At 43.0% G+C, this 21,777-nt stretch overlaps 1 protein-coding gene and 1 long non-coding RNA gene across 4 annotated transcripts in view; one reads left to right on the top strand and one right to left on the bottom strand.

The window, feature by feature from the left end:
* Positions 1-21,777, top strand: part of SLC26A9 (solute carrier family 26 member 9) — an 81,927-nt gene that overhangs the window by 53,947 nt on the left and 6,203 nt on the right. For both annotated transcript variants that reach the window (XM_056558024.1, XM_056558023.1), the window contains exons 14-19: positions 89-158; positions 363-455; positions 10,101-10,208; positions 10,943-11,230; positions 16,231-16,285; positions 17,576-17,718. In XM_056558024.1, the coding sequence (XP_056413999.1) occupies positions 89-158; positions 363-455; positions 10,101-10,208; positions 10,943-11,230; positions 16,231-16,285; positions 17,576-17,718 (757 nt within the window). The remainder of the gene's footprint in view (positions 1-88; positions 159-362; positions 456-10,100; positions 10,209-10,942; positions 11,231-16,230; positions 16,286-17,575; positions 17,719-21,777) is intronic.
* The window catches only part of LOC130356452 (uncharacterized), a 71,576-nt gene continuing 66,160 nt past the window's right edge, over positions 16,362-21,777 (bottom strand). For both annotated transcript variants that reach the window (XR_008888886.1, XR_008888887.1), the window contains exon 3: positions 16,362-16,481. This is a non-coding gene — a long non-coding RNA (uncharacterized LOC130356452). The remainder of the gene's footprint in view (positions 16,482-21,777) is intronic.

The following is a 21,777-nucleotide window of genomic DNA, read 5'->3' on the forward strand; positions in this document are numbered from 1 at the left end:
TAGACGGGTACAGATAGAGATACATATTGATATAGCTATTATGACAGACCAATTTTTTTGTTTTTGTTTTTTTATCCCTTCCTGTTAGTCGCAATGGTTCAGCGCTGGGTCAGGTCGCATCTACTGATCTATACAAAAACCCTAAAGTATACAGCAAGGTAAGAGATTTACTTTCTTCAGTCCTTTGCGATAAGGATTAAAAATAATATATATATATATATACTACTTCTAACAAATCAGCCAAAAAACAACTTAAATACAAACTAAATAAATGTTTTATTATTAACATGACCTAGTCATAAATACAGATTTCAGTATGCATGTATGCGCTTACTTTCCTTGTGTTTTTTTTTTTACTCTAGGTTCAGTCTATTGACGGGATCAAGATTGTGAATTACTGCTCTCCACTTTATTTTGCCAATTCAGAGATATTTAGACAGAAGGTTATAAAGAAGGTAAACACTTAAATGCCTTTACCACCGTTATCCTCATGTCTACCATGTGATATTTATCTTACTGTTATCTCCAGCTTGGAGCTGGTATAGATTTCACTACAATTTATGCTGACCAGCAAATGTAAACTGTAGTAAATTTAGGGCAGGGCAGCCATGCCCCCTTCACTCAAAACCACGCCAGCTCTGTACCAAACCCCCTCCACTTGCCAGATGAGACTCCCCCCCCCCCCCCCTCCCCTTCTCTGTCTCCGGATTTGTAATCATTTTCTCACATACATTTTATTGCACAAGCACTGTGACAAAAACCGTAAACATTTACATTATGTGTATACTGTGAGCATGAGAATGATAAGTGGGTATCTAAAATACATCAATCACAAATGTTTTCACCTCATGTTACTGATATACAGTACCTTATCAGTGTTCCTCTGTGTGTACATAAAGCACACGAAAATAAGAAAGCCTTTGACACTATTATCATTAGATTTTATGTGAAAATCTCAAAGTACAAGATTTCTTTTCCTAATGTAAACAGCACCTGTTTCTGACAAATCTACTTTTGATAAATACGTTATTGAAGCTGCCATTCCCTTATTGTCTATACACTGAAACTTATAGAAAAAGCTATCTTTTATATTTTCTGTATAGAGGACAACTCCTCGGAAAGTCTAATGCATGTGGGCATCACTTAGGAAATCATCTCAGGAACCCTCTATTCAGAGAACCCCCTCTTACAATGTTGTTTGTAGAGTAATACATTTAATGCCATACTACAGGGGCTGTAAAGTTATTGTAGTTCATAATATAGTGTCTGTACCTGTGTGTGACGGTTTTCTCACAATTCTTCTGTGATTTTCACCCCACTATTTATTTTTAACAGCATCCAAAATGACTGCTGTCTCAGATTTTTCCCAGCTTGCAATGCGGCCGAGACCTGACTCACTAGTCAGCTGAAGACAGGGAGCCTGTCTGCTTCAATGGGTGGAGGGATCAATCTGCAACTAATACAACAGCTGTAGGCACCCTGATTGAAAACCACAGGTCTTTTGTTTCAATGGGTGGGGTGGAAAATGGAATTGTGGGATTTGTAGTCAAAAAAAGAAAAGTCAAACAGGAAATACCAGTTCACAAAAAGCTAGCCACAGTGTTATGGTAATCTCACAACATAGCCATTTAGCCCCAAGACAAGCGCAGATCCTTCCTAAGCATGCCCATTACTGTCTGCCAGGTACGTACTAAAATCACCTTATGGTGGACAATCCCTTTAAAGAACTAAAGTCTAAAGGGAAGAAAAGCAAACAATTGAATGCGTTGTACAAATTTTGCTGCTGGCTGTATACAATTCTTGTTATGGTGCTGTACTTTGAATATTTGCAGTCTAGTTATCTACCATGAAACCCAAACAACAAATTTAAGGCAACTTAGTAAGTAGAAAAATGGATAGAAATTAACTGAGCAGTGATACTAATAATATGCACCAAAAAAGCACTGATAGCAGCATATTGTACAAAAACATAAAAGCCTTTTAGTGAAAACAAATAAAATACATCACACAATTAAAACACAGCACCCCTCCCACCCCCACAAAGCAAACACAACACCGTACGGGGAGAAAAAGACCATTAAGAGTGACAAGAGGTGAGATATAAGTGAGATAAGGGTGTTTTGGTGAATATTATCTACTATGAAGCAATAAAAACTTGTTTTGTGACCACCGGGAAATCTTGTAACGCGAATGTCAAACATATTCATAGACCCCAGTATTATTTTGGCCTCCATTAAAGGGGAATTCCAGGGGGAAAAATTATTTTTTTTAATATATCAACTGGCTCCAGAAAGTTAAACAGATTTGTAAATAACTTCTATTAAAAAATCTTAATCCTTCCAATAATTATCAGCTGCTGAAGTTGAGTTGTTCTTTTCTGTCTGGCAACAGTGCTCTCTGCTGACACCCTTCTTGTCTCGGGAACTGCACAGAGCAAAATAGGTTTGCTATGGGGATATGCTTCTACTCTGGACAGTTCCCGAGACAGGTGTCATCAGAGAGCACTTAGACATAAAAGGACAACTCAACTTCAGCAGCTCATAAGTACTGAAAGGATTAAGTTTTTTTTATAGAAGTAATTTACAAATCTAAAATAATGAAAACCTATAGCTTATGCCTCTAGGACCTCACCAATGGTGCATAATGGTGTGGGCAATGATAGATATTGTCACGATTCGGCTGGCTGGAGGTGGATCCTCTGTGTCAGAGAGGGATTGGCGTGGACCGTGTCGGTGGACCGGTTCTAAGTTGCTACTGGTATTCACCAGAGCCCGCTGCAAAGCGGGATGGTCTTGCAGCGGCGGTAGCAACCAGGTCGTATCCACCGGCAACGGCTCAACCTCTCTGACTGCTGAGATAAGCGCGGTACAAGGGAGTAGACAAGAGCAAGGTCGGACGTAGCAGAAGGTCAGGGCAGGCAGCAAGGATCGTAGTCAGGGGCAACGGCAGGAGGTCTGGAACACAGGCTAGGAACACACAAGGAAACGCTTTCACTGGCACAATGGCAACAAGATCCGGCAAGGGAGTGCAGGGGAAGTGAGGTATAAGTAGGGAAGTGCACAGGTGAAAGTACTGATTAAAACCTCATGCGCCAATCAGTGGCGCACCGGCCCTTTAAATCGCAAAGACCCAGCGCGCACACGCCCTAAGGAGAACAGCACAGACGGGGAACGGGACAGCACAGACGGGGAACGGGTCTGGTAAGCGAGTCGGGATGCGCATCGCGAGCGGGTGCGTCCCGCATCGCGAATCGCATCCCGGCTGGGAACATTATCGCAGCGCACCCGGTCGGGGCGCTGCGAATAGGACAACGCTGTGAGTGCTCCGGGGAGGAGCGGGGACCCGGAGCGCTCGGGGTAACAGATATAACAGCGTTTACTCAGAAATTGCAGCAGTTTCAGCGCTGGGGACCTCGTTCGAACGAGGTCCCCAGCGCTGAAACTGCTGCATGCTCCTCCGCTATCGGAGCTCACAGTACGCAATATCCATTTGCGCCCCCCTGCCAACGGGGCTGCTAAGGGAGGTTTACCAACTTGTGCCCCCTTCCACCTATTGGGGCACACAAGGAACACAAAGCTGCGACTCATCCATCATAATTTATCAAGCCAGAAGCAGTGGTGAGAGATACTCTGTATCATCCATTCATCAACTTTTTTTATTGACTTTATGTTACAATCAATTTGCCATAAACCCAAACATTTATCCACACTTTTTGCGGATTTATTTTATTTTTATTTTTTATCTGCAGATTTATGGACTCATTAGAATATCAATTTATTCTTATATCTTTTTTATATTCTGGACATCTCACTAGGGCCCAGTGAGATTTTCATTAGATAGTGCCAGTGTAATGTGATATTTTGTTACTGTTTTACTTATTTATATATTATATTTTATAATCTGAATTAAAAACAATTTCTGAGTAAACGCTGTTATATCTATCATTGCCTGCACCATTATGCACCATTGGTGAGGTCCTAGAAGCATAAGCTATAGGTTTTCATTATTCTACATTATTGTTGCCGGTGGGATCCGGCTTTAGCTTTAACTGCCTCGGTCCTTCTGTTGTGAGCTGCACCTTATTTTTAAGTTTTTAATTTACAAATCTGTTTAACTTTCTGGAGCCAGTTGATATATAAAAAAAAAGTTTTTCCCTGGAATACCCCTTTAAAGTGGTTTCTGAAGGGATTCTCTTTGAAAGGTTTTTCCGGGCAAAACAGATTGATAGCCTATGATCAAGATAGATCATCGTTGATCGGCAAGGTGCCAGCACCAGGCACCGCTTCAATCTGCTGTTCTTTATTGCTGCTGTGGCGGGATCTAAGCGGTGAATGGGGCTGAAAGAAGCTGACTCCATTCATTGGATAGTAGCCATGCCTAGTTACTGTAGCTTAGCTGCATCTGTCAAAACTATACAGCGGAGATATCCATCAGGGAGTCCCCCAAAAACATAGTGTAAAAGGAACTTTACTCTTATACTATTAAGAAGAATCCTCTAATATCTCCCTAAACTTAACACCTTGGGGACGGAACCCATTTTGACCCTAAGGACCAAAGCATTTTTTGCAAATCTGACATCTGTCACTTTATGCATTAATAACTCTGGGATGCTTTTACTCGTGAATTTGATTCTGAGATTGTTTTTTCATGACATATTCTACTTTAAGATAGTGATAAATTATCACTGATACTTGCATCATTTCTTGGTAAAAAAAAATCATAAAATTTCATGAAAATTTAGAAAATGTAGCATTTTTCGTACTTTGAAACTCTCTGCTTGTAAGGAAAATAGACATACCAAATAAATTATATATTGATTCACATATACAATATGTCCACTTTATGTTTGCATCATAAAGTTGACATGTTTTTACTTTTTGAAGATATCAGAGGGCTTCAAAGTTCAGCAGCAATTTTCCAATTTTTCAGGAAAATTTCCTAAATAGGAATTTTTCAGGGACCAGTTCAGTTTTTAAGTGAATTTTAGGGTCTTTATGTTAGAAATGCCCCATAATGGACCCCATTATGAAAACTGCCCTCCTCAAAGTATTAAAAATGACATTCAGAAAGTTTGTTAACCCTTTAGGTTTTTCACAGGAATTGCAGCAAAGTGGAGGAGAAAATTCAAAATCTTAAATTTTTTACACTAACATGTTCTTGTAGCCCCACTTTTTTCATTTTTACAAGGGATAAAAGGTGAAAAAGACCCCCATATGTGGATGTAAAGATGTGGATGTAAAGTGCTCTGCGAGTGCACTACAAGGCTCAGAAGGGAAGAAACGACAATGGGAATTTGGAGAGCAAATTTTGCTGAAATTGTTTTTGGGGGCATGTCTCATTTAGGAAGCCCCCATGGTGCCAGAACAGCAAAACTCCCGTACACTATTTGGCAAACTACACCCCTCAAGGAACATAACAAGGGGTACAGTGAGCCTTAATACCCCACAGGTGGTTGAAGAACTTTCATTAAAGTGGGACATGAAACTGAAAAATTTGATTTTTTTCACAAAAATGCTGGTGTTACCAAAAATTTTTCATTTTCACAAAGTGTGATAGGAGAAAATGCCCCCCCCCCCCCCAAATTTGTAACCCCATTTCTCTTGAGTAAGGAAATACCTCATATGTGGATGTAAAGTGCTCTGTGGGTGCAGTAGAGGGCTCAGAAGGGAAGGAGCGACTTTGGGCTTTTGGAGAGCGAATTTTGCTGAAATGATTTTTAAGGGGCATGTCGCATTTAGGAAGCCTCCATGGTGCCAGAAAAGCAACCCCCCCCCCATGTGGCACACTATTTGGGAAACTAAACCCCACAAGGCACGTAACAAGGGGTACAGTGAGTTTTAACATCCCAGAGGTGATTGATGGTTGTCGTTTAAGTGGGACGGGAAAAAAAATGTTTTTCACTAAAATGCTGGTGTTACCCCAAATTTTATTTTCACAAGGGGTAAGAGGAGAAAAAGCCCCAAAAAATGTGTAACCCCATTTCTTCTGAGTATGGAAATACCTCATATGTGGATATAAAGTGCTCTGTGAGTGCACTACAGAGCTCAGAAGAGAAGGAGCGCCATTGGGCTTTTGGAGAGAGAATTTGGTTGGAATGGAAGTCGTCAGCCATGTGCTTTTACAAAGCCCCAGGGCTGCCAGAACAGTGGACCCCCCCCCCCACATGTGACCCCATTTGGGCAACTAAACCCCTCACGAAATGTAATAAGGGGTTCATTTACACCCCACTGGCGTATGACAGATCTTTGGAACAGTGAGCTGTGCAAATGGAAAATTAAATTTTTCCTTTTTACGGACCACTGTTTCAAAAATTTGTCAGACACCTTTGGGGCGTAAATGATCACTGCACCCCTTATTACATTACATGAGGGGTGTAGTTTCCAAAAAGGGATCACATGCGAAGAGGTTCACTGTTCTGGCAGCACCGGGGCTTTGTAAGCGCAGATGGCCTTCAATTCCAGACAAATTCTCTAAAAAAAAAAACAATTTAGCTCCTTCTCTTCTGAGCCCTGTAGTGCACCAGCAGAGCACCTTTTTATCCACATATGGGGAATTTCCATACTTAGAAGAAATGGGGTAACAAATTTTGGGGGGTATATTTCTTCTATTATCCCTTGTGAAAAGGAAAAATTTGGGGTAACACCAGCATTTTAGTGAAAAAAAATCAAATTTAACGACAACTTGTCAACCACCTGTGAGGTGTAAATGCTGGAGGGCCAGATGTTGCAGAACTACAACTTCCAGCATGCCTGAACTGTCTGGGCATGCTGAGAGTTGTAGTTTTGCAGCATCTGGAGGGCCACTGTTTGGAGACCACTATATAGTGATCTCCAAACTTTGTACCTCCAGATGTTGCAAAACTACAACTCCCAGCATGCCCAGACAGCCAATAGCTGCCTGGGCATGCTTGGAGTTGTAGTTAAGTAACATCTGGAAGGCGACAGTGTGCGCCCACACCGCCGCCTGACCTGATCGCCGCATGCCTCCTGACGCCGCTGATCTCTCCCGCCGCCGCCCGCAGCTCCTTTACCAGTTCCCCCTGCTCTGCCCAGACCACCATTGACGGGCAGAGCGTGGGAGGAAACCTTTGAATCCCCCGCCCCCATCTGCTATTGGTTGGTCACTTGCAACTGACCAATGGCAGGGGATAGGAGGAGGTGACACCCCTGCCACCTCACCCTTATCCTTCAGGATGATCAGAGCTGTCTCTGACAGCCCCGATCATCCTTACTTTCCAGGCGATCGGGTCACCAGAGACCTGATCAGCCCGGAAAAAGCGGTCAGAATTGACCGGTGAATCACGGCGATCATTATGGGGGGTCTCAGGACCCCCCTAGGCATTGCCATGGAATGCCTGCTGAATGCTTTCAGCAGGAATCCCATTCTGATCACTGCCCCGCGAGCAGCGGTGATCAGAAATATGGAGGGCGTACAGGTACGCCCTCCGTCCTTAAGTACCGGGACGTGAGGGTGTACCTGTACGCTCTCCGTCTCCAACAGGTTAAAGGGGTACTCTGGTGGAAAACATTTTTTTTTAAATTAACTAGTGCTAAAAAGTTAAACAGATTTGTAAATTACTTCTATTAAAAAATCTTAATCCTTCCAGTACTTATCAGCTGCTGTATGCTCCAGAGAAAGTTGTAAAGTTCTTTCCAGTCTGACCACAGTGCTCTCTGCTGACACCTCTGTCTATGTCAGGAACTGTCCAGAGCAGGAGAGGTTCGCTATGGGGATTTGCTCCTACTCTGGACAGTTCTTGACACAGACAGAGGTGTCAGCAAAGAGCACTGTGGTCAGACTGAAAAGAACTTCACAACTTCCTCTGTAGTATACAGCATCTGATAAGTACTGGAAGGATTAAGATTTTAAATAGAAGTATTTTACAAATCTGTTTAACTTTCTAGCACCAGTTGATTAGAGAAAAAAAATGTACCACTTTAAGTAATCAGTAAATAATTTCTAATTTATCGATTCTGAAACTGCAATATTTATCATACTCCTCACTTGCATTCCTCTGCTATAAGCCTGCAAACACAGGAGTCAGTAGTCCTCTCTATGTATCAGCATGCTCATACTGTAAAATACATGTGTAGAAAGATAAAAATTACAGATTTGTAATAGCTTAAGAACGGGTTGGAGGTAGCAGGGTGTTTTTAACCACTTCTAGCCTGTCACGGTTTCCCCCTTCATGACCAGACAGTTTCCTTTTTTTTATTTTTTTTATAGTATTACATGAGTATTTAACCCCTTCATGACCCAGGGTTTTTCCATTTTTGCACTTTCGTTTTTTCCTCCTTACCTTTAAAAAACCATAACTCTTTCAATTGTGCACCTAAAAATCCATATGATGGCTTATTTTTTGCGCCACCAATTCTACTTTATAATGACATCAGTCATTTTACCCAAAAATCTACAGAGAAACGGAAAAAAAATTCATTGTGCGACAAAATTGAAGAAAAAACACAATTTTGTAATTTTTGGGGGCTTCCGTTTCTACGCAGTAAATTTTTCGGTAAAAATGACACCTTCTCTTTATTCTGTAGGTCCATACGGTTAAAATGATACCCTACTTATATAGGTTTGTTTTTATTGTACTTCTGGAAAAAATCATAACTACATGCAGAAAAATTTATGTGTTTAAAATTGTCATCTTCTGACCCCTATAACTTTTTTATTTTTCTGCGTATGGGACGGTATGAGGGCTAATTTTTTGCGTCGTGATCTGAAGTTTTTAGCGGTACCATCTTTGTAATGATTGGACTTTTTGATCGCTTTTTATTCATTTTTTCATAATATAAAAAGTGACCAAAAATAAGCTTTTTTGGACTTTGGAATTTTTTTGCGTGTACGCCATTGACCGTACGGTTTAATTAATGATATTTTTTTTATAATTCGGACATTTCCGCACGCGAAGATACCACATATGTTTATTTTTATTTTTATTTACACTGTTTTTTTTTTTTTAAATAGGAAAAGGGGGGTGATTCAAACTTTTAGTAGGGGAGGGGTTAAATGATCTTTATTCACTTTTGTTTTTGCAATGTTATAGGTCCCATAGGGACCTATAACACTGCACACACTGATCTTTTACATTGATCACTGGTTTCTCATAGGAAACCAGTGATCAATGATTCTGCCGCTTGACTGCTCATGCCTGGATCTCAGGCACTGAGCAGTCATTCAGCGATCGGACAGCGAGGAGGCAGGTAGGGACCCTCCAGCTGTCATGTAAGCTGTTCGGGATGCCGCGATTTTGCCGCGGCGATCCCGAGCAGCTCCCTGACCTAACCGGCATTAGTTTACTTTCACTTTAGACGCGGCATTCAACTTTGAACGCCGCGTCTAAAGGGTTAATAACGCGCGGCACCGCGATCACTGCTGCGCGCTATTAGCCACGGGTCCTGGCCGTTGCTAGGTGCCGGGCCCGACCCGCTATGACGAGGGGCCACGCCGTGGCCCCAAGTTATAGAATGGGAGCCTACCCATGACATACATGTATGCCATGGGTCGGGAAGGGGTTAAAAGACATAACGTTTCTACTCATTCGATTATTGAAATCATTTTGTCAGCATTTTTTCTGCGATACATAGGGTTTATTTTCATGTCATTTTATGTTATTACATTTTATTATTATTGTTATTATTTTTTTTATTAATATTTTTAAGGAAAAATAAAAAAAATAAAAATATTTGTCTGTTTTTACTTTGTTGTTTATATGTTTTTTACTTTATTATTTTTGTTTTCATCTTTACATTTTGCATTTCCCCCATTAAATTATATACGACCAATAGGGGGGGGGCATTTTAACACTAGATTTTATTTTTGTTTTTGTTGCTGATTTCCCCTGTAACTAGGGCTGATGTAATAGCCCCAGTTACAAGTGGAGTACAGCCATCTGGCCTTCAAATGTGAGCCTGCTAAGACATATTCCTATTGCTAATGGGTCCCCAGTGATCACATGATCACCAGGAAAAAAAAAAGGTGCTAGTCATATGACTTCTCTGGTAATAAGCTATATTTTGCTGTAATACTTGCAACAAGGAGTACTTTTCTATATGTATTTTATCAGTCATATGTTTATATTTATCGTTACCTCCTAGACTGGACTTGATCCTTGCAAAGTCTATCTGGCCAAAAAGAAGTACCTGAAAAAACATGAAGCAGAAGAACATAAAAGACAAAGGGGGTCTGTCTTCATGAAAAGCAAGGTAAGTCTGAAGTGTGAGATGACAAAAAAATACATAATCATGTAACATTTTATAAATCATCAGTCACGTTCAGTCATGTTGGGCATCATGATGTTTGTGTTTTTTTTTTAAAGTTTGTTAATGTAAATTAATTAAATTAAAAAAGAATGTCAAAGTTTTCTTACGACTTTACTTTTTTAAAGGGGTACAGCTGTCACGCCCCCTCCCATGGGCTTGCATTGAGGGGAGCGGAACGTGATGTCACACGGGGCGGAGCCTTGACGTCACAACGCTCCGGCCCAGTGATCGGCAGTAATCAGACCCGGAGCGAACACGCTCAGGGGACCGATTTTAACGGGGTGCTGCGTGCAAGATCACGGGGTGTCCCCAGCGGCGGGACCCCCGCGATCAGGCATCTTATCCCCTATCCTTTGGATAGGTGATAAGATGTCTAAGCGCTGGAGTACCCCTTTAAAGAGGTACTCCGCCCCTAGACATCTTATCCCCCTATCCAAAGGATAAGATGTCTTATAGCGGAGGTCCCACTGCTTGTACCCTCACGATCTCCGTGGGGCACCCAGCATTCTGAAAATAACTTTTGGACGTCTGTGATCGTGAAATCACGCCACGCCCCCTCTATTCATTTCTATAGGAGGGGGCATGGCGGACATCCTGTGACAGGTTTAAAGCATAATCAAGATTACATTTCACACAGAATTTACTTTCACTCTTTATAAATTTAATTTTTTATGCAGACATTATCACTGCAAGAACTACAAGAGGATTTTGATGGTGCACCTCCAACTGATTCCAACAACAATAGTACAGTGAACGGAACGAACAATACTATCAGTTATATAGCATCAAATACTCTAACAGTGGGGTCAACAATTCCTGTCATTATTCCAAATGGTGTATCCACCCCAGCACAAACTGAAGATCCTATCATCATGGCACCTCCGATTGTTAATTTCCATACCGTCATCATTGACATGAGCGGCGTGTGCTTCGTAGATCTGATGGGTATCAAAGCCTTAGGAAAGGTATTTGTTTCACAACATTCACTGTGGATGATTAACTATTGTGTTGCAATTTGGTGTTGAGTAACTTAAAATGGGGAAAAAGGGAACCAAAATTGTGCCAATATGTTGGCAAATAACAATGGTGTGAATTAAGCTATCCAATAGTTGCCATAAACATTAGACAAGTCTAAAAATGCTTGTTAAGATAGGGAAACTGAGCTGGGATTTGTTGTTTTGGGGGTAAAATCCCTTTAGTTTAGACTTATATGTCTAAAATAATTTAGTAGAGTTAAATCAATCTTAACCCACCCCAATTTGCAAGGTTGTTTTTAAGGAAGTCCCAAGCAAGTCTAAAACTTTTGGGCTGCAGAGATTACCTGGGACTTTTAAAAATCCTGCTGACTGTTCAACAGGCAGGTGCAGAGAATAGTTAGTGCGTGGGATGGGATTTGAGGACAGTAGATGAGGAAGGGTTATGAGGATGGGATATGAGGTTGGGATTTGAGGACAGTAGATGAGGAAGGGTTATGAGGATGGGATATGAGGTTGGGATATGAGGACAGTAGATGAGGAAGGGTTATGAGGATGGGATATGAGGTTGGGATATGAGGACAGTAGATGAGGAAGGGATATGAGGACAGTAGATGAGGAAGGGTTATGAGGATGGGATATGAGGTTGGGATATGAGGACAGTAGATGAGGAAGGGATATGAGGACAGTAGATGAGGAAGGGTTATGAGGATGGGATATGAGGTTGGGATATGAGGACAGTAGATGAGGAAGGGTTATGAGGATGGGATATGAGGTTGGGATATGAGGACAGTAGATGAGGAAGGGATATGAGGACAGTAGATGAGGAAGGGTTATGAGGATGGGATATGAGGTTGGGATATGAGGACAGTAGATGAGGAAGGGATATGAGGACAGTAGATGAGGAAGGGTTATGAGGATGGGATATGAGGTTGGGATATGAGGACAGTAGATGAGGATGGGATATGAGGACAGTAGATGAGGAAGGGTTATGAGGATGGGATATGAGGTTGGGATATGAGGACAGTAGATGAGGAAGGGATATGAGGACAGTAGATGAGGAAGGGTTATGAGGATGGGATATGAGGTTGGGATATGAGGACAGTAGATGAGGAAGGGATATGAGGACAGTAGATGAGGAAGGGTTATGAGGATGGGATATGAGGTTGGGATATGAGGACAGTAGATGAGGAAGGGATATGAGGACAGTAGATGAGGAAGGGTTATGAGGATGGGATATGAGGTTGGGATATGAGGACAGTAGATGAGGAAGGGATATGAGGACAGTAGATGAGGAAGGGTTATGAGGATGGGATATGAGGTTGGGATATGAGGACAGTAGATGAGGAAGGGATATGAGGACAGTAGATGAGGAAGGGTTATGAGGATGGGATATGAGGTTGGGATATGAGGACAGTAGATGAGGAAGGGTTATGAGGATGGGATATGAGGTTGGGATATGAGGACAGTAGAAGAGGAAGGGATATGAGGACAGTAGATGAGGAAGGGTTATGAGGATGGGATATGAGGTTGGGATATGAGGACAGTAGATGAGGAAGGGATATGAGGACAGTAGATGAGGAAGGGTTATGAGGATGGGATATGAGGTTGGGATATGAGGACAGTAGATGAGGAAGGGTTATGAGGATGGGATATGAGGTTGGGATATGAGGACAGTAGATGAGGAAGGGATATGAGGACAGTAGATGAGGAAGGGTTATGAGGATGGGATATGAGGTTGGGATATGAGGACAGTAGATGAGGAAGGGATATGAGGACAGTAGATGAGGAAGGGTTATGAGGATGGGATATGAGGTTGGGATATGAGGACAGTAGATGAGGAAGGGATATGAGGACAGTAGATGAGGAAGGGTTATGAGGATGGGATATGAGGTTGGGATATGAGGACAGTAGATGAGGAAGGGATATGAGGACAGTAGATGAGGAAGGGTTATGAGGATGGGATATGAGGTTGGGATATGAGGACAGTAGATGAGGAAGGGATATGAGGACAGTAGATGAGGAAGGGTTATGAGGATGGGATATGAGGTTGGGATATGAGGACAGTAGATGAGGAAGGGATATGAGGACAGTAGATGAGGAAGGGTTATGAGGATGGGATATGAGGTTGGGATATGAGGACAGTAGATGAGGATGGGATATGAGGACAGTAGATGAGGAAGGGTTATGAGGATGGGATATGAGGTTGGGATATGAGGACAGTAGATGAGGAAGGGATATGAGGACAGTAGATGAGGAAGGGTTATGAGCATGGGATATGAGGTTGGGATATGAGGACAGTAGATGAGGAAGGGATATGAGGACAGTAGATGAGGAAGGGTTATGAGGATGGGATATGAGGTTGGGATATGAGGACAGTAGATGAGGAAGGGTTATGAGGATGGGATATGAGGTTGGGATATGAGGACAGTAGATGAGGAAGGGATATGAGGACAGTAGATGAGGAAGGGTTATGAGGATGGGATATGAGGTTGGGATATGAGGACAGTAGATGAGGAAGGGATATGAGGACAGTAGATGAGGAAGGGTTATGAGGATGGGATATGAGGTTGGGATATGAGGACAGTAGATGAGGATGGGATATGAGGACAGTAGATGAGGAAGGGTTATGAGGATGGGATATGAGGTTGGGATATGAGGACAGTAGATGAGGAAGGGATATGAGGACAGTAGATGAGGAAGGGTTATGAGGATGGGATATGAGGTTGGGATATGAGGACAGTAGATGAGGAAGGGATATGAGGACAGTAGATGAGGAAGGGTTATGAGGATGGGATATGAGGTTGGGATATGAGGACAGTAGATGAGGAAGGGATATGAGGACAGTAGATGAGGAAGGGTTATGAGGATGGGATATGAGGTTGGGATATGAGGACAGTAGATGAGGAAGGGATATGAGGACAGTAGATGAGGAAGGGTTATGAGGATGGGATATGAGGTTGGGATATGAGGACAGTAGATGAGGAAGGGATATGAGGACAGTAGATGAGGAAGGGTTATGAGGATGGGATATGAGGTTGGGATATGAGGACAGTAGATGAGGAAGGGTTATGAGGATGGGATATGAGGTTGGGATATGAGGACAGTAGAAGAGGAAGGGATATGAGGACAGTAGATGAGGAAGGGTTATGAGGATGGGATATGAGGTTGGGATATGAGGACAGTAGATGAGGAAGGGATATGAGGACAGTAGATGAGGAAGGGTTATGAGGATGGGATATGAGGTTGGGATATGAGGACAGTAGATGAGGAAGGGTTATGAGGATGGGATATGAGGTTGGGATATGAGGACAGTAGATGAGGAAGGGATATGAGGACAGTAGATGAGGAAGGGTTATGAGGATGGGATATGAGGTTGGGATATGAGGACAGTAGATGAGGAAGGGATATGAGGACAGTAGATGAGGAAGGGTTATGAGGATGGGATATGAGGTTGGGATATGAGGACAGTAGATGAGGAAGGGATATGAGGACAGTAGATGAGGAAGGGTTATGAGGATGGGATATGAGGTTGGGATATGAGGACAGTAGATGAGGAAGGGATATGAGGACAGTAGATGAGGAAGGGTTATGAGGATGGGATATGAGGTTGGGATATGAGGACAGTAGATGAGGAAGGGATATGAGGACAGTAGATGAGGAAGGGTTATGAGGATGGGATATGAGGTTGGGATATGAGGACAGTAGATGAGGAAGGGATATGAGGACAGTAGATGAGGAAGGGTTATGAGGATGGGATATGAGGTTGGGATATGAGGACAGTAGATGAGGAAGGGTTATGAGGATGGGATATGAGGTTGGGATATGAGGACAGTAGATGAGGAAGGGATATGAGGACAGTAGATGAGGAAGGGTTATGAGGATGGGATATGAGGTTGGGATATGAGGACAGTAGATGAGGAAGGGATATGAGGACAGTAGATGAGGAAGGGTTATGAGGATGGGATATGAGGTTGGGATATGAGGACAGTAGATGAGGAAGGGATATGAGGACAGTAGATGAGGAAGGGTTATGAGGATGGGATATGAGGTTGGGATATGAGGACGGAATATAAGGACAGAATATGAGGACAGGTTATAAGGATGGGATATGAGGACAGGATATCAGGATGGCTTATAAGGACGGGATATGCGGAAGGGATATGAGGTCAGGATGTGAGGACAGGATATGAGATCAAGAGATGGGGGGCAGGATATGAGGACAGGATATGAGGTCGGGATTTGAGGACGAGAGCATCATTGTTGCTTTTCCTCTCCTAGAAGGTTTAGGTAAGAAGACTGGGCAATGTCGGGTACTCTGATTATATACAGCAGCTGATAAGTACTGGAAGATTTTTTTAACAGAAGTAATTTACAAATCTGTTTAACTTTCTGGAGCCAGTTGATAAAAAAAAATGTTTTCCAGTGGAGTACCCCTTTAAATGTATACATATATAAATGTTGCACAGCTTACAGGGGTATCCCAGGAAAAAAAACTTTTTATTTTATTTCAACTGGCTCCAGAAAGTAAAACAGATTTGTAAATGACTTCTATTAAAAAAAATTCTTAATCCTTCCAATAATTATCAGCTGCTGAAGATGAGTTGTTCTTTTCTGTCTGGCAACTGTGCTCTCTGCTGACATCTCTGCTTGTCTCAGGAACTGCACAGAGTAGAAGAGGTTTGCTATGGAGATTTGCTTCTACTCTGGACAGTTCCAGAGACAGGTGTCATCAGAGAGCACTTAGACAGAAAAGAAAAACCCAACTTCAGCAGCTCATAAGTACTGAAAGGATTAAGATATTTTTTAATAGAAGTAATTTACAAAAAACTTTCTGGAGCCAGTTGATATATAAAAACAAGTTTTTCCTGGATAACCCCTTTAATGTGATAAAGGAGAAAAACTGAATATGACCTTATCCTGTGTATGCAAAGAAATAAGAAATAAGAAAATACTAAAGAGTAAAATTAAGATTTTTTTTGTTATTACAGTTGTGTTCCAGTTACCAGAGGATCGGAGTGAACTTTTATTTAGCAGATGTACAAGGTATTAAACAATTGATCATAATAGCTTAGCTTTTCTCAGACCTGTCTGGAAGATTTTCACAATCTTTCTCATCCATAGGTTTAAAAAGGATCAGATTTTTTTTTTTTTTTTTTTTTTTTTTTACACAGGCAGTAACACTTTTGTTGGCTTGCTGTTTCTGGTTGTAGATATCCCTATTAAAGTGAATGGGACCAAGCTGCAAAAAAAAATAAAAATAAACATGATGGCATACAGTATTACACAAAGTATTATGAAGATAATCAAACTTTAGAAGTGCAATCTGGGATTTTCCCCACTCGTTAAAATCATTTGTAAAGGATCATAGGGTCTTTATTAAAAATAAGTTATTTGATTGACTACCATGGGTAACTACTTCATTTTTAATTTACATTCTTTTTCTAAAGCTCCCCTATTGGCCGCAAATGGTCAACAAAATATCAAACTATACTATTTATTTACTGTACTGTAGTAAAAAAAAACTTATCCTCTAGCCAAAGGATAGGGGATGAGGTATAGATCGCGGGGGGATACCCTGCGATCTCCTGTACAGGGTCCCGGCAGTTGCAGGAAGCGGGCATGCCGACCCCTGCAGGAAGCCGCGGCCAACATGCCCCCTTCATGTTTCTCTATGGGATATATGAAGGGGGCGTGTCAGCACGCTCCCTTCCTGAGGACTGCCAGGGCCTCACGGGAGGTCCCAGTGGTAGCCCTCCCCAACCCCACAATTTATAATGTTTCCCCTTTTGTATAGGGGCTAAGTTTTTTTTTCCACTAGAGTACTCCTTTAAAGGGATAGTCCAGTGGTGAAAAACTTATCCCCTATCCTAAGGATAGGGGATAAGTTTGAGATCGCGGGGGGTCCGACCGCTGGGGCCCCCTGCGATCTCTCTGTATGAGGGCCAGGCTCTCCGGCCAGATAGCGGGTGTTGACCTCCACACGAAGCGGCGGCCAACACGCCCCCTCAATACATCTCTATGGCAGAGCCGGAGATTGCGGAAGGCAGCGCTTCGGCTCTGCCATATAGTTGTATTGAGGGGGTGTGTCGGCCGCCGCTTCGTGCGAAGGTCGACACGCCCCCTCCCAACGGGCTGTCGGGGCTCCGTACAGGAGATCGCAGGGGGCCCCAGTGGTCAGACCCCCCCGCGATCTCAAACTTATCCCCTATCCTTAGGATAGGGGATAAGTTGTTCACCACTGGACTACTCCTTTAAATACCGTCAAGGGATGTATGCTATTGGACATGAGCATCTAATTATTATTGATATTTCTCCCTCTAATGTTTTTTTCAGCTCAAGTATATGATGACATTGAGCTTGGTGGAGTCTTTGAGGGAGATCTTAGTCGGGATCACCTTTTCCTTACTGTACACGATGCTGTGCTTTATGCATTAGCGAACAATACAGGAATAGGACATACAACATTTTCTGGGAAGGTATCTCATTTAGATTTTCTTATATATAACTTTAAATACAAATAATAAACGAATGCATTAAAGGGAAACTGACAGCCGGTTTACCTGCACTAAACCCAACACACTGGGTTATAGTACGGGTGAACCTGAGTTACAGGCTTTGTTGTTAGTAAGCAAATAAGTCCTTTTTCACAATGGAGGCAGAAGCTGGATTTCGAGCCACCCTGCCTCCTTCCTCTGTTCTTCCATACGCCTGCTCATCACCTGTATATGCAATAATCTTCGCATGTCCTAATGATGTGAGAGCCTGCGCCAACATGATCTGCTAGAACAAGGGCATAGGCTCCACGTCATTAGGACATGAGGAGTGATGAGGAAGAGATCTCTTATGTGGACATAGAGTGAAGATTTATGCATATGCAGGAAATGGGAGGGCATAAGGGAGCAAAAAGTAAAGGAGACAGGGAGGAAGCAGGCAGGAAGGAAGGAGGCAGGGAAGCTCAGAAAGCCGGATCCAGCCTCCAATGCGATAAGGGACATATCTGCATACTAGCAACACAGCCTGTAACTCTGAAATGGCTAGACTGATTTTTGTAAGTACTACATCATTTTACTCAGGTTCCCCTGCCCTATAACCCAGTATATTGGGTTTAGTGCAGGTCAACCAGTTTGTCTTTAAAGAGGCTAAGGCCGCATTCACACGACAGAAAATCCATGGAATTCTGCACTGTCATTCACACAGCAGAATTTCTGCATGCGAAATTCCACTACTGAAATTCTGTTTTCCACAGTCCGGATAAATATAAGTCTGGTCATATATTTTTCCGGACTTCGGCTGTGCAATCCCATTGAAGTCAATGAGGCTTTCGGAATTTGCACAAACTTTGTTTAATTAAATGAAATCTATCTTTTCCTGAGCTGCGCAATCACGTGGAATCCATGCGGATACAATTCTGTATACACTCCGCACCAATTCTGCACCAATTCCACGGTGAAATTCTGCACAGAACCAATTTGAATGCAGAATTCATGCAGATATGCAGAATTTCCGTTGTTCGAACGCGGCCTAAGAACCAACTGTCACATACAGTACCAGGTCTGTGGCATGCTTTTACTTGGCTCCAATGATTGTGTGCTTTACTTAGTGCTACTCCACGAGTCAGTGCAATCTCAAATAGGTTGTCCTGGATTAAAAGTGATCCCCTATCCACTGATCCCCCACCTAGCTGTTCAGTGAATTATGAGCACTGAGACCTCCGCTGATTATGAGTTCAAAACACTCCAGCCACTACTCCACTCACTCTCTACGGAACATAACTTGTTCCAGGTCTGTCCTGGGTCAGCTGACTTCCTGTAAACTACAAGATGACATTATCACCTACAAGATCTCTTCAAGCTGCTCACAATCCCCTTCCCCTCTTTTCCTCTATCTGTATACTGCTGCAGCTATCTTAATGGGATCAGGATATATAGTAATTATACACTTCTTCTGAGGCTGCGTTCACACGTTGCATTCTATAGACAATTGTTTAGACTGGATACAATGTAACAAACATTTAAAGGACAACTGCAGTGGAATTACACTTATCCCCTAGCCACAGGATAGGGGATAAGTGTTTGATCGCGGGGGGTCTGACCGCTGGGACCCCCCTCGATCTCCCTAACGGGGAGCCGGCATTAGCGCCCATGGTGACGCCCAGTCTCCTCCCCGTCCCCATACAGTTCTATGGGGAATGCGGGGAGGCACGAATGCTGCCTCCCCGCCTCTCCCATAGAGATGTATGGAGGAGGCGAGCCGGCCGCAACGTCATGCTGCGGCTGGCACGCCCCCTGCATGGGAGAGCCGCGCCCCCCTACAGGAGATCGCTGGGGGCCCCTGCGTTCGGACCCCCCACGATCAAACACTTATCCCTTATCTTGAGGATAGGGGATAAGTGTTTGTACCGCTACAAATGTCCTTTAACACATAACAAATGTCCTTTAACACATTCCAGCGGGAAAAGTGGTAAAAGTAGGAAATATTTGAAGTATATTTCAAAGTCCAGAACTTTTTATTTTCCAATGATTAAGCTTTATTTACAAATGTCTGGTGTGCAAGACAAATGCCTTTTAGATCAATGACATAATCTTGTACTAAAAGGTTACACAATATTTTACATCTGAAATCAGAACTCTATTCTTTTCCCGGTTATTAGGCTTCTTATCAAAACTGATAAAGCAATGCAGCTTATTATTTAAATAGCCAGGAATTGTTTAGGGCCCATTTACATGAAGTGACACAAGGGGGATAAGGGGGGGGGAGGTAGTGACACGGGAGGGGGGTTTAAGTGCGGGATGAAGTGATACAGTTGGGGATCGAGGGGGGAGGGGTAATAGAATAAGAGGGAGTGATAAAGGGGGGGATGAAATAACACATGGGGTAGCAGCCACATTTTTAATGCTGATACTGGTATCACGAAATGCATTGTAGGACGCCCAACACAACACGGGCAGATTATGGGGCAAATGAGAGTTCCTGGGAAGGCTCATTCCGAATAATCAGCCCCTGTAAAGGGACCAGTGGTCAGACTAAGAATGAGTAAAGCTCAAGCCACTAGATTAAATCATTTAAATCATGGCAACAAGCCCCACATTGCCCTGTATAAACAGGTGATGAGCGAACAATAATGATGCATTTAAATGGCCACACAAGCAATCCAGTGATCGTTCATGTGGCCTGGTCACATGATTAATTGAACCTTGTAAAGGCTGAGCAAATAAGTACATAGGAGCCTGTTTTCTGCCCACCATCAGCCCATCTAAAAGGGCCCTCACAGTTACAATTTGGGCTATATTGGAATCTGGTATCCAACCAAGATAGGAATGTGTCCTTGCTGCATAAACATTTACAGCCTGAAGGACATGTAGTTTGGAGGTCTGGTATGCTTTGGGATTCGATATATTGCCATTATATCATAATGAGTATGTTATTATTATGCATTTACATCTCTGTATCTTTCTCTGGTGTGTGCAATGAAAATATTTTTGGGGGCTTTCTGGAGATAAGCAGTTGTTTGAAAACAGTCCAAATAAATCGAGCTTATATTGATTTACTTTCTCTGCTTCTGATGGGTGTTATAATTAAATTTCTGTAGGAGGGAGAGAAGTCAAAGACAAGTAGTGTCATTGATCTATGGGATACCTTAACCCTACTTTTTATTATTTAACTGACCAGCAGACTACTTATTAGAAACAGGAAAAGAGGATAGGAAAGTGACATGGTGAGGCCATTTAGTTGCTTAGCAGCCTCTGTGTGCTGCTATTCAGCCTCAGTTGGGTACAGTATGTACAGAACTACTTACCCCTAGAACAGGGCTTTCCAAACTGGGTGTCGTGACACTTTAGCCCCGTCCCACAGCAATAGCCATCACTGGTCACTGTTGTTAAGTGGAGCCACAGCCTGTGCTGCTAATCTTAAACAGGCAGCCAGTGCGGTGGCCACTTTAAATCAGTGAGCAGTGGTGGCTGCTGCGACTGACAAGTGACGCCTGTGATGTCGCGCAGAGGAGTGGAGCGGGAGAATGTTACTCGTCAGTGCAGCGCAGGAGGACGTTGCTTTTCAAACTTGCCAAGCCGCCGACCCGGCACCTAAACCTGCCAGACTGAGGCAAGTAATAGCAATGGTGTGGGAATAGGGAAAAGGTAGTGACACAGGGGGGGATCAAGGGGAGGATTAAAGGGGTACTCCACTGGCCAGTGTTCGGAACATTTAGTTTTGAACACTGTGTGCTCCCTGCGGGGGTCAGACATGCCTCCTCATGCTGTCAGGCCACACACAACAATGCAAGTCTATGGACTTGCAATGAGGTGGCATGGCCTGATGTCATGAGGGGGTGTGGCTGACCCCACAGTGCGTACACAGCGTTCGGAACCAAATTTTCCAAACACTGGCCAGTGTATTACCCCTTTAAAGTGATACAGGGGATTAACCTGGGGATGAAGTGACACAAGGGATCAAGGGGGGAGGGGGTGAAGTGGCACAGTTGGGGATTGAGGAGGGGTAATGGAATAACAGGGGGTGATGAAGGGGGGGGAATGAAA

This window comes from Hyla sarda, chromosome 2 (genome assembly GCF_029499605.1).
Source record: "Hyla sarda isolate aHylSar1 chromosome 2, aHylSar1.hap1, whole genome shotgun sequence".
Lineage (NCBI taxonomy): Eukaryota > Metazoa > Chordata > Amphibia > Anura > Hylidae > Hyla > Hyla sarda.